General features: G+C 39.6%; 1 protein-coding gene across 1 annotated transcript; it reads left to right on the top strand.

The window, feature by feature from the left end:
* The first annotated feature begins 894 nt into the window (after positions 1–894).
* LOC147322445 (B-cell receptor CD22-like) lies at positions 895–7,953 on the top strand. Its single transcript, XM_086306927.1, has 6 exons — positions 895–939; positions 1,113–1,496; positions 2,986–3,291; positions 3,379–3,639; positions 3,833–3,923; positions 7,362–7,953. Exons 1-6 carry the CDS (start codon positions 897–899, stop codon positions 7,609–7,611), a joined length of 1,335 nt encoding a protein of 444 aa, XP_086163053.1. The 5' UTR covers positions 895–896; the 3' UTR covers positions 7,612–7,953.
* Positions 7,954–11,180: the final 3,227 nt, after the last annotated feature.

The following is an 11,180-nucleotide window of genomic DNA, read 5'->3' on the forward strand; positions in this document are numbered from 1 at the left end:
AGTCAAGTCTGTCCCGTATTCAGTAAGTGAAAATAAAATAAACAATAAAAGGTGAATCAAATGGACCATTACGGCAAGGCTGGGATGGTCAGTTTGGTAAAGTAAATCCGTTGGGCATCTTTCTTTGCCTTTAGACAACAATTCTGATGGCAAAAGAGCCAAACGGGACAGGCCAAAAAAAAAAAAGAAAAAAAAAAAAAAAAAAAAAGAGAGAGATACAGTCTGTCATAGTCCATCATCATGATTTGTGTTAGCACAGGTTGTACATATATATCATACTAAGAATGATTCAATCACTTGTGTAAGGTTAAGGTCAGAGGCTTCGACAGACCAAAAGTTAAAAATGTCTTTAAGGGCAACATCTGACTTCTTTCACAGGAAATAAGCAGGCGGCAGAAAACAGACTTCATTATGCAGCGCTACAGTCAGTGGGTGTCTCTACATGTACTTCCTCAGATGGTCATTTGTATTTTACAGTTTATAGTAGTTCTGCTGAAGGCTGCTTTGTTTCACTCATAAGACAATCATCAGATGTAATGTGGGGTAAAGAAACATTTTACTGCTTTTATTTCTTAAATTTCTAAACTGAAACACATTTATTATTTTGAACTTGTCTTTCTTAAAGAGCATGTCGTCTTTATAAACTTCCTTATAAACTGCCTAATGTTACAGTAAAACACATTTTACTCATTGTATTCATTAACTTTATAAATTAACCTTTTTCTTATTTTTCCTTCAGTCAACTGACTGACACATCATGTGATTTTTACCTTGTTTTAATATTTCAGCTATTTTCAAAGCACACAGCACCACAGATATAAATAATAACTAAATCATTATCATTCACTTTTTTGTTGATTTTATTGTTTGTTTGTATTTTGTGAATCCAGATGAAGATGGTGACAGTCAGCATTTTACTGACTGTTCTCTTTGTTTCAGGTGAGCTGATTGTTCTGTTATTCAAAGACATTATTGGATTCATTTGTAATTTAACTTTCACCCATTTTAAAACAACCTGAAAGACAGAGCCAGCGCTTTGTGTTGTGATTGAAAATGTTTACAGTTTACAAACAATGAACAGCAGCTTGTTAATAATGAAACTGTATTTACAGGTGCTTTGGCTGATTATTCTCAGTGGATAGCACTCTACATGACTGCACCAAAGCAGATGGAAGCACTGAGTGGATCTTGTTTGCAAATCCCATGTAACTTCAGCACCAAAGACGAACAGAAATTTAACAGCAAAAGTGAAATCTTTGGAGTGTGGATTAAAAATAATGGTGACTTTGGCAAAAATCCAAACAATGTGATCTTCAACGGTAGTGGAGCAGTTAGCATCTATCCAATGAGTATTACTGGGAACCTGAGTCAGAGAGACTGCACCACTCTGTTTTCTAATTTAACCACAAACTACACAAACACATACTTCTTCAGAGTAGAGAGTGAACCATTCAAGGCAACAGCTCAACATGATCCTCTTCAAATAACAGTCAGAGGTAAAGACTGAAGTTTTTAATCCATTTATATCAAAAAAATAATATAAACCTTTGTTCTGATACTCACTCTCTTTAATGAATGCAGACATTTACAAATCATTTATAAAAGAACATAATATGAGATAAAGAAGAGAAAATTTATTGTAATTTTTTTAAGAAGATGTTTTTTCAGATTTAATTCATTTCTACGTCAGTTTTAGTTTACTTCAGCAAACTGAGAATGCACAGCAGTTCAAACTGCATGTATGTAATATACTGTTCTTTAGTGTTAACATGTTTGTGATATGAAACCACAGATTCTTCTTGGAGGCCCAATAATACATACCCAGATTTCCTCCAATTTAATGGATTTAGAACATACCTGTCACTCCATCCGTCCTTTTCCTCCTTTCCTCATCAGATATCCAAGGGGGCAGGGATTTATTTCAGCTGTCATCGGGCGAGAGGTGGAGCACATCCTGCACAGGTCACCAGTCTGTTGCAAGGAGACAGATAACCATTCCTACTCACACTCACACCTATGGGCAATTTAGAATCATTTACTTAAAGCCAACAAGGTTGAAACAGAATTTTCTTTACGTCTTTGTCCTCGACAGGTCTATGACAGGCCGCTCAGACTGGCTGCTCTGCCAGTTATTGAGCTTTAAGCCACAATATGGGTGGCTGTAGTTCAGGAGGTAGAGCAGGTCGTCTGCTGATTGGAAGGTTGCTGGTTCAACCTTTGGCTCCACCAGTCTGCATGCCAAAAGTCCTTGGGCAAAATTGCTGTCCGATGCATCCATCGTAGAATGAATAGGTGTGAATGTTAGTTTGAAAGCACTTAAAAGCATTGAGAAAGTGCTTGTGTGGCATGTTGTATAAAGCGCTTTATGGTCTGGGAGAGTAGAAAAATGCTACATAAGAATCAGTCCATTTACCAATAGCAACAGCAGACATGTGGAGTGTGTACGCTTTTCTGCCTCTCATAACCCCAGTGATTTTCCTGTGGTTGGAAATCTCACGTGATCTTGTAACATCACAAGTTCAGGCAACTAACCACTCCTATTCAATTGTATCATGTCATCTCAACAAGAATACAATTAACTAGTTTTAAGTTGTTGAATTTCATGCAGATCGTCGATGATTTAATTCAGTTCACCGTGGAAACATAAAAGTATTTTGTTCAAATTTCACTTTGGACTCTTGTAAATGTAACAACAACCCAAATTTCATTTTTTTGCAAACATGCCCAGAGAAAGCAGCTGTGTGTGTGGTTCCTCTTGTAGATATGTTTTTTCTTTTCATTATAGACGAACAATTTGAAATTCTTGGTGCAGAAATGTGTCCATATTAACAAAAAACATCAAATGTCTCACTTTTAACCAGTGATGTTTCAGGTTTAATCGATTTGACTGTCAGTTGTTGTTTATATTGACAAAACTGAGAATCCATAGTAGTTCAAACTGCATGTATGCTTTAGTGTTAATACGTTTTTGATGTGAAACCACAGATTCTCCTTGGAGGCCCAATATTACAATCCCAGGTGATCTGAAGGAGAAGGAGTCTGTCACTATAACCTGCTCAGCTCTCACTCCCTGTCCACACTCCCCTCCTCAACTCACCTGGAATCTCCAACAAGACTCTCACAACAAAATGGAGCAAAACACAGATGGAAGCTTTACAACTAAAATCCAGCAGAACATCACTCTGTCAGACACACATGATGGAAAGAAGATCAGCTGCTCTGCCAGATATCCTGTGAACCAAGAAAACGACACCAAGACAGCAAAGACAGACGAGACTCTCAGTGTTTCATGTAAGACAATCAGAGTTTGTTGTTGAACTGAATCCTTCAGGACACCATGGTATATGGGATATCACTTTCTCTCTTTTATTTCTCCAGATGCTCCTAAAGACACCTCAGCATCCATCAGTCCATCAGGTTTGGTGTCAGCAGGCAGCTGGGTGAACCTGACCTGCTCCAGCAGAGCCAAACCTCCAGTCAGCAACTTCACCTGGTTCAAGAAGAGCAGAGATGGAGCTGTGAAAGTATCTGAAGGAGAGATTTACAGCTTCAATGTAACAGATGGAGGAGTTTATTACTGTGTGGCCACTAATGATCTGGGTAATCAGACATCAGCAGAGATTGACGTGACTGTTGGAGGTAAATTTAGGTCGAAACCACTAATGTGTTGCATGTTCTTATCCAATTTTTCTTCATCTTATCTACTGTTGTCTTCTCTTTGTTTATTTCTTTTTTTCTAAACAGAGCTATACAAAATATAAAATGAATCCGTATATGGCTTCTGTTTAACTCTTTAACTGAAATGTTTTTTCTTATTGATCTTGTTTTTCAGGAGAGCAGAATGGTAGCTCCTTCCCAACATGGCTAATTCTTGGAGGAATCCTTGGGTTCATCTTACTCGTCTGCCTGATTATCTTTGTTTGGTAAATATTACATTACAGCAGAAAATATGATCTCTCACCCTCTCCCTCCCTTATCTTTCCTGCTTGGCTTCTATATCCTTGTCTAATCTCGTCTAACTCTAACCCTCAGAGTTTCTCAGTCTTGTTCTCTAAAACCCAAAGAATTGTGGATCTGATCAACTGGTTCCTCAATGGATATTGGCACTCTACTCTAGACGAAAAGCCTGGGCTCAGGAGTAGGGATGGGTACCGGTGTCCGGTGCCATGACATAAACGGTAGTAACCAGACCGAAAAGCTGCACACATTTCGGTGCTTTATTTCTGTGCTTTTTTCCCCCTGAGATGTCATACACTTTGGATTCTAGCCAATCATTTTACCTTTCCGAGGATAGTAGGCTGGCCCAGGTACGTACGTTCTTTTAGAGCAGAGCTACAGATTAAAAACGCCCAAGGCGAAGCGGTCAGAAGTCTGGCTGTACTTCACAGCAAAAGATGCAAACTCAGCAGCCTGCAACAAGTGCTTTAAGGTGATACTGTGATACTGTGCAAAGGAGGTAACACCTCGAATCTGATGAAACACCTGGTGACGCATAGTGTTTTTTTAAAAGCAGAGAAATGCATCGTATTTGATAGCTTGCTGCAAGACCGAGCACCGTACACATCTACTGCGGGTGTGGTGCCTGTTATCGGACCCGGAGTTAGCAACATCCCCCAAAAACCCGAAGAGTATAGTCCTGGCCCCTAGCCCTGCCAGTGTAGCAGAAATGATGAGGATGATGATGGCAGCAGCAGCCGTTCTTCTCTGGGTCAGTAGCTTAATGTTATTCGTGTGTAATTTACATTGAGTACGCTGACCACGTTATTACATTAATGCATGTAAGGTGAACTAGCAAACACCGTTGTAGTTACATGCGGCTGACTTCTTGTTTGATGGCAGATACTCCCTTCACCCTGGCTAAAAAGGCTAAAATGACCAAAGAAAAAGTGGAAAACAGTTAAACATGAGAGGTTTTTGGACAAAGTTGGTGTTTTTCCAATGTTTAAGCACTGCTTCCAGCCAAGAGTGATACCATATATGCCCTATAGCTGCAGAGAAGACTAACATTGTTATCTTTTTACAAAAAAAACTGCTAAACACGAGAGGTTTTAGGACAAAGTTTGTGTTGTCCATTGTTTAAGCACAGGTTCGAGCACCGTTTAAGCACCGGCACCGTTTCAAAAGTACCAGTTTTGCACCGGTATCGGATAAAACCTAAAGGATACCCATCCCTACTCAGGAGAGCCCGATTGTTCTTCAGAGTCGTTTGCTGCTGGATACCCGATTGTGTCGCGTGCCTGGTGACACCCGTGATAGAGGACACTGAATGACATCTACCATTCGGAAAGATGATAACAGAGTTCTGGCTGATCAGAGCTGGCTCAGACGTGGCTTATCGAAGAACAAAGAAAGCAGTTACAGCTAGGGATGGGTACCGGTGTCCGGTGCCATGATGGCACCGGTTCTGACATAAACGGTAGTAACCAGACCGAAAAGCAGCGCACATTTCGGTGCTTTATTTCAGTGCTTTTTTTTTCCTGAGCTGTGATACACTTTCGATTCTAGCCAATCATTTTACGTTTCCGAGGATAGTAGGCGGGTCCAGGTACGTACGTTCTTTTAGAGCAGAGCTACAGATTAAAAATGCCCAAGGCAAGCGGTCAAAAGTCTGGCTGTACTTCACAGCAAAATATGCAAACTCAGCAGCAACAAGTGCTTTAAGCTGATACTGTGATACTGTCAAAGGAGGTAACACTTCGAATCCGATGAAACACCTGGCGACGCATAGCGTTTTTTTTTAAAAGCCAAGAAATGCGCTGTATTTGATAGCTTGCTGCGAGACCTCACACCGAGCACATCTACTACGGGTGTGGTGCCTGTTATCAGACCCGGAGTTAGCAACATCCCCAAAAACACGAAGAGGAGAGTCCTGGCCCCTAGCCCTGCCAGTGTAGCAGAAATGATGAGGATGATGATGCAGCAGCAGCCGTTCTTCTCTGCGTGAGTATCTTAATGTTGTTCATGTGTAATTTACGTTGAGTAGGCTAACCACGTTATTATATTAATGCATGTAAGGTGAACTAGCAAACATCATCATAGCTACATGCGGCTGTCTTCTTGTTTGATGGCAGATACTCCCTTCACCCTGGCCAAAAAGGCTAAAATGACCAAAGAAAAAGTGGAAAACAGTTAAACATGAGAGGTTTTTGGACAAAGTTGGTGTTTTTTCCATTGTTTAAGCACTGCTTCCAGCCAAGAGTGATACCATATATGCCCCATAGCTGCAGAAAAGGCTAACATTGTTATCTTTTTACAAAAAAACAGCTGAACATGAGAGGTTTTTGGACCAATTTTGTGTTCTCCATTCTTTAAGCACCGGTTTGAGCACCGTTTAAGCACCGGCACCGTTTCAAAAGTACCGGTTTGGCACCGGTATCGGATAAAACCTAAACGATACCCATCCCTAGTTACAGCTATTCAAAACCTGCATTAGGCTGGCCGACATGATTGACGATGTGCAAGCTGTGAGTACTCAGACTGTGTTTATTGAACACCATATGGGAAGATCTTCAAGAAGTTCACGGCTTTGCAATATGGATAAGATCTTGGAGAAGAACAACAGGATCTGAGAGACCTGGTGACCAGTGAAAGACATTAGACCAACTGTAAAATTGGAAGCAGTTTCTTCGCACTAACCAAAACAACTACCATCTCCATCTCATGCGGCCCCCCTGGTGCCAGCTGGATGCTCAAGGCAAAAGCTGACGGGAATAACAAAGTTCTTCCTTAGATAACAAGACTATGTTGTGACTCTCTCCCTCCTCCTTCAAGGCTACCTGCGTCGACCGAAGATTGTTGACTTTTTCCCAACCAAGTGAAGGGACACTTTCTCTCGGCTGAACACGGAACAGACACACACACGCACACATATGCATGTACTCTGACACAGACCTACACTTACCCCCCCACCCCCTCCAAATGCCTTCGAAGCTTATGTCTTCTATGTTGTGAGATGTGATGATTTATGTGCTATGTGCTGAGGTGGGCTTTTTTTCTGTTCTCAAACTGATCTCCTCGTTGGAGCTCAGTCTGGGCGGAGTTCTTTTTTCTCCTCGTCTTTCCTCATGTTGTGCATTTTCCATTGTTTTGGTTCCAGGTCGCTGCTCATGTGGCCAGTGCTACCTAGCCTGACCTGTCTTGCCAGTGTGATGTTTGTGTATTGTATGTACGGTCGGCAAGGTATCATCTATCTTAACTGCCCCTTGGGGATAAATAAAGTGTCTCTGACTCTGACTCTGATACTTAAACAGCTCATGAACAAGGTTTACAAGGTTTAGCTATATTTTGATACCAAGATTGTTTACACAGCGTTTGTAATAGCAGAAAGATACTCTATTCATTTTGGCTATTTGATTTTCAAGCAGGAACCCCAGAAACGTGAGTGAAGAGCCAGCAAGTAAATCAGAAGGAGAAGAAGAAAACATCCATTATGGAGAGATCAACTTCTCTGTGCTGAGATATGAAGCATCCACTGACTCAGTGCAGTACAGAGGACAGCAGCAGGATACGGTGTACACACAGGTGAAAGTCAAAAAGCACGAAAACACAGAGTGCGCTCACGGCCAAGAGGAACTCTACACTCAGGTGAAGAAAAAAGTAACATTACACTAACACAGTGTATTAAAGAAACACACACAGAACCTGCACATACAAATGTCATTTTTCCGGTTTAGTGTTGTTCTTAAGTAGTTACTTAAACAAAATCCTGCAGCTTTTTATGTTCAGCTTTAATCTCACACGGCTGTTTTCAGTCGACTTTTTTGTTTAGATTTTTCTTAAATACGTGTAAATAGATGTTGCAGCACTCCAATAAGGAACTACTTTACATGACAGTTGAGACATTTCTGCAGATGACTAGAAACCTCCACTTACAAACTTATTTTAGCTTTCATCGTGCTCATACAGTATTTGCATGTTGTGTGTGCTCTTGAATGATTTATTATTTACATTGTAGACATGTTGAAATGAAAAAGTTTGTCACAGGTAATTTAAATGGCTGCAGGCAAGCTGGCATCAAAACATGTAAATTTGTGTTCAATAAAATATGTTTACTTAATTTAAAGTGTTTTTGTGTGATATTTAATATAATTTGTGCTGAAGGTTTACTCCGTATTTTGTGATGTGAAGTGCTGGATGTCTTTTTCTTATCTAAATAAGTGGGTAAGAAATTTATTTTGTCTTCAAACTCTCCATGTTTCAAATGTTGGACACTGCTAGGTAATTACTTATAACAGTCAAAGAGACCCTGCCTCACCCTATCATGTGACCTATTGAGAACAACTGACGCAAGACTGTCCAGTGCTGGGAGTGAAAACGAGGAGGTTTGGTTGCAGACACACGTAAAGTAATTGGTTGCTGCATATACCTTGGTACACTGAAAGATGAAGGACAAAGATGGAATTTTTGTGGAATGATTTGGTGTGTGTTGTAAAGGAGTGGTGTACCTGCCTTTTGACTAGCAGAGCAATGATTTATGGAAGCTGGGTGTGGTGCCAGTTTTCTGGGTAAAGGATCTGTGGGTTTTATGAATACAACTTACTATAATAACAGTTTATTTACTGATTGAGGGTGGTGATGGTGCTTTTTTGTCTTTGGACATTTCAATGTGGTCACATAGTTTATGCACGAATGTGTTGAGATTTAAACCAACAGCATGGAAAACTTTGATCTGGTTGTAGGTACAGCCTTTTAAGATTTATGACTGTGTCAGAGGTTGTGTGTGGAGGCGAGGAAGAGATGACCCAAACACTGGATTCACGGTGTAGAATGATGATGTTTTACTGGAGCGAGTGAAAGAACAGAGCAGGAACGACAGGACTGACTGACTGAAAGACTGAATGGCTGGCTGAACAACTGACAACATGTGGGAACGACAACATAATATCTACAATGACACGACAAGGAACTGGTGGAAACTGAGGGTTTAAATACACTGGCTACACTGATTTTTGTAATATTGACATTCATATTGTGAGTGGAAATTTTTTTAATGGACATTTTTTGTGTTCAGCAGTGACTCTTTGTTGTCCTTCAGCTTAGCCATGTAGGGCAATCACATCAAAACATCTGGGTGCTGCTCTTGTAAGAGCAGAGTAACTTCTACTATTTTCATCACTTCCTTCAAAATCTGCTTCATGTGATATACATTTCTAATTTTACATTTCTAATTTTACTCGAGTACTGATGCCTAACTTGTTTGCAGAGTATGTACATGTGAACTGAATGTAGTTCCTTCAAAGCTTTGGTGTGATCATTTGCATTGCAATGAAACACATATTGTTTGCTGATCTTAAGTTACAGCTTAGACATTTACTGATGATTAACCCTTTTATGGCCTGGTGCTGTTTGAAATATAATTTCAGTATGTAAAAATTGAGCACTTTGTTAATAAATGTATCTGTCAGGGCTCTGTGTGCGGGCAGGCAGAGATGAGGATCCAAATGCAGGACTCGGAAAACGGAATGTAACTCAAAAACCTCAGCTTTATTGCTGGCAGGAAAACAAACATGAAGTGAGGATGGAACACTGAGACCAAGGATACACAGGCATAATCTGTGGGTACGACGCGACACTGGGCATGGGAAAACACAGGGCTTAAATACACAGGGTAGTAATGAGGAAATGGGCCACAGAAGGGAGACACAGCTGGGAGAGATCAGGGCTAACGAGACATGGGGAACAAAGCTGCACACACTAACATAAGACAAAGACTTTCACAATAAAACAGGAAACATGAATCACAACTCAGAGACATGGACTCAACACAGAGACAGAAAATGAAACATGGAACTGAACTATACATGAAACCACCATTCCTAAAACATGGATAATAGAAACATGAAACTAATAATAATAATAATAATAATAATAATAATAATAATAATAATAATCACAACAAGAGAATGAGAAACAATCCAAAACACCAAGATAACTGAAACACAAGGTACCAGAGAAACAAAGAATAATCCATGATGCAAAAGTGAACCAAAACATAAAAAACTGAAAATACTGGGTCCAACGGACCCAGAACCGTGACAGTATCAGACTCTCTCAAATGTGTTTGCTCATAGGGGGTTAAATTATTATTTTGGTTTTTCTCTGTATGTATTAATTTAGGATCTACCTTACAATGTAAAGTATCTTGAGGCGACTGTTTTTTGTGATTTGACACTGTATAAATAAAATTGTAATGACTTAATATAGAAGCTAAAAGCATATCATTAAGCAAAACACTGCAGGATGGAAAACATAGATATGGTAGATCAAACCAACCACATAATACCACAGTAAATGCTTTGCTGTGACACTGGTTAGTACTGAAGCTGATGTACACACAAAGATTGAAATTTTTCTCTTCAGCTTTAACACTGGAAGTTTGATTTTATAAATGCAGCCAGCTGGGCAGTGCAGCCTATCAAAGCTAGAATAGGGAGAGATAGCGTGTGACAGAGGCTGTGAATCTGTCACAGAGCAACTGAATTTCTTGTTCGTATGTTCTTAATTTATAAGAACATATTTTACTTTGCATGCAAGAAAACTGCACTTTCCTAAACAGCGTGTACTCTGTCTGTACCTGCTGTTTAGTTGTCCTTAAATTTCTAAGGTTAAACTTACAAGCTTTGAGTGAGTGACAGAAAAAACAAATATTTAAGCGTGAAGATTTAGACTGTCACAGTGACTTCCTCTTTTGCTGAACATAATCAGGAAGGACAAGACTGACTCTACTTTTACATTGTTTTAGTCTTCTGGGTGTTTCATTACTACTTTTTTCTGACATTGGGAGCATTTAGTTCATATGTTTTATTGTAATTCTCTTTCATTTTATTCTGCAATCTCAAGAAAACACTACGCAATAGAGGAACCAAAGTATTTCTTTCTCAAATGGCTATGTGTAGAGCTACAATTTCATAATAAATTAGATGCAGGTCTTCCATTGTTCGTGCAATTTTTGAAAGATCTGCCGTAATTCTTTAGTCATAAACCAGTGCATGCGTGGGTTCTTGGCTTCCTGGCCGATCAATCAAATTGAATAAGTAAGAAGTAGGCTTCACCAGAGCTGCACTGTGAGTGTCACAAATGTTCTTTGTAGTGTTTATGAAAAGAGTATTTTAGGCTTTAATTGTCACTAAATCTATAAAATACTCCAATAACCTGTTTTTGTTTTTTCTTTGTGAAGAACT

Source organism: Aulonocara sp. 'chitande type north' Nkhata Bay, linkage group LG9 (genome assembly GCF_057382095.1).
Source record: "Aulonocara sp. 'chitande type north' Nkhata Bay isolate Kocher_YH1m ecotype deep benthic linkage group LG9, A_spYH_male_GT1.1, whole genome shotgun sequence".
In the NCBI taxonomy this organism is placed as follows: domain Eukaryota; kingdom Metazoa; phylum Chordata; class Actinopteri; order Cichliformes; family Cichlidae; genus Aulonocara; species Aulonocara sp. 'chitande type north' Nkhata Bay.

Bases quoted from the DNA above. Each gene is read 5' to 3' on its own strand.
- LOC147322445 (XM_086306927.1), top strand. From the start codon at position 897: ATGGTGACAGTCAGCATTTTACTGACTGTTCTCTTTGTTTCAG. The intron at 1,497-2,985 runs GTAAAGACTGAA...GTGAAACCACAG, and splicing joins TCTTCAAATAACAGTCAGAG to ATTCTCCTTGGAGGCCCAAT. The intron at 3,640-3,832 runs GTAAATTTAGGT...CTTGTTTTTCAG, and splicing joins GATTGACGTGACTGTTGGAG to GAGAGCAGAATGGTAGCTCC.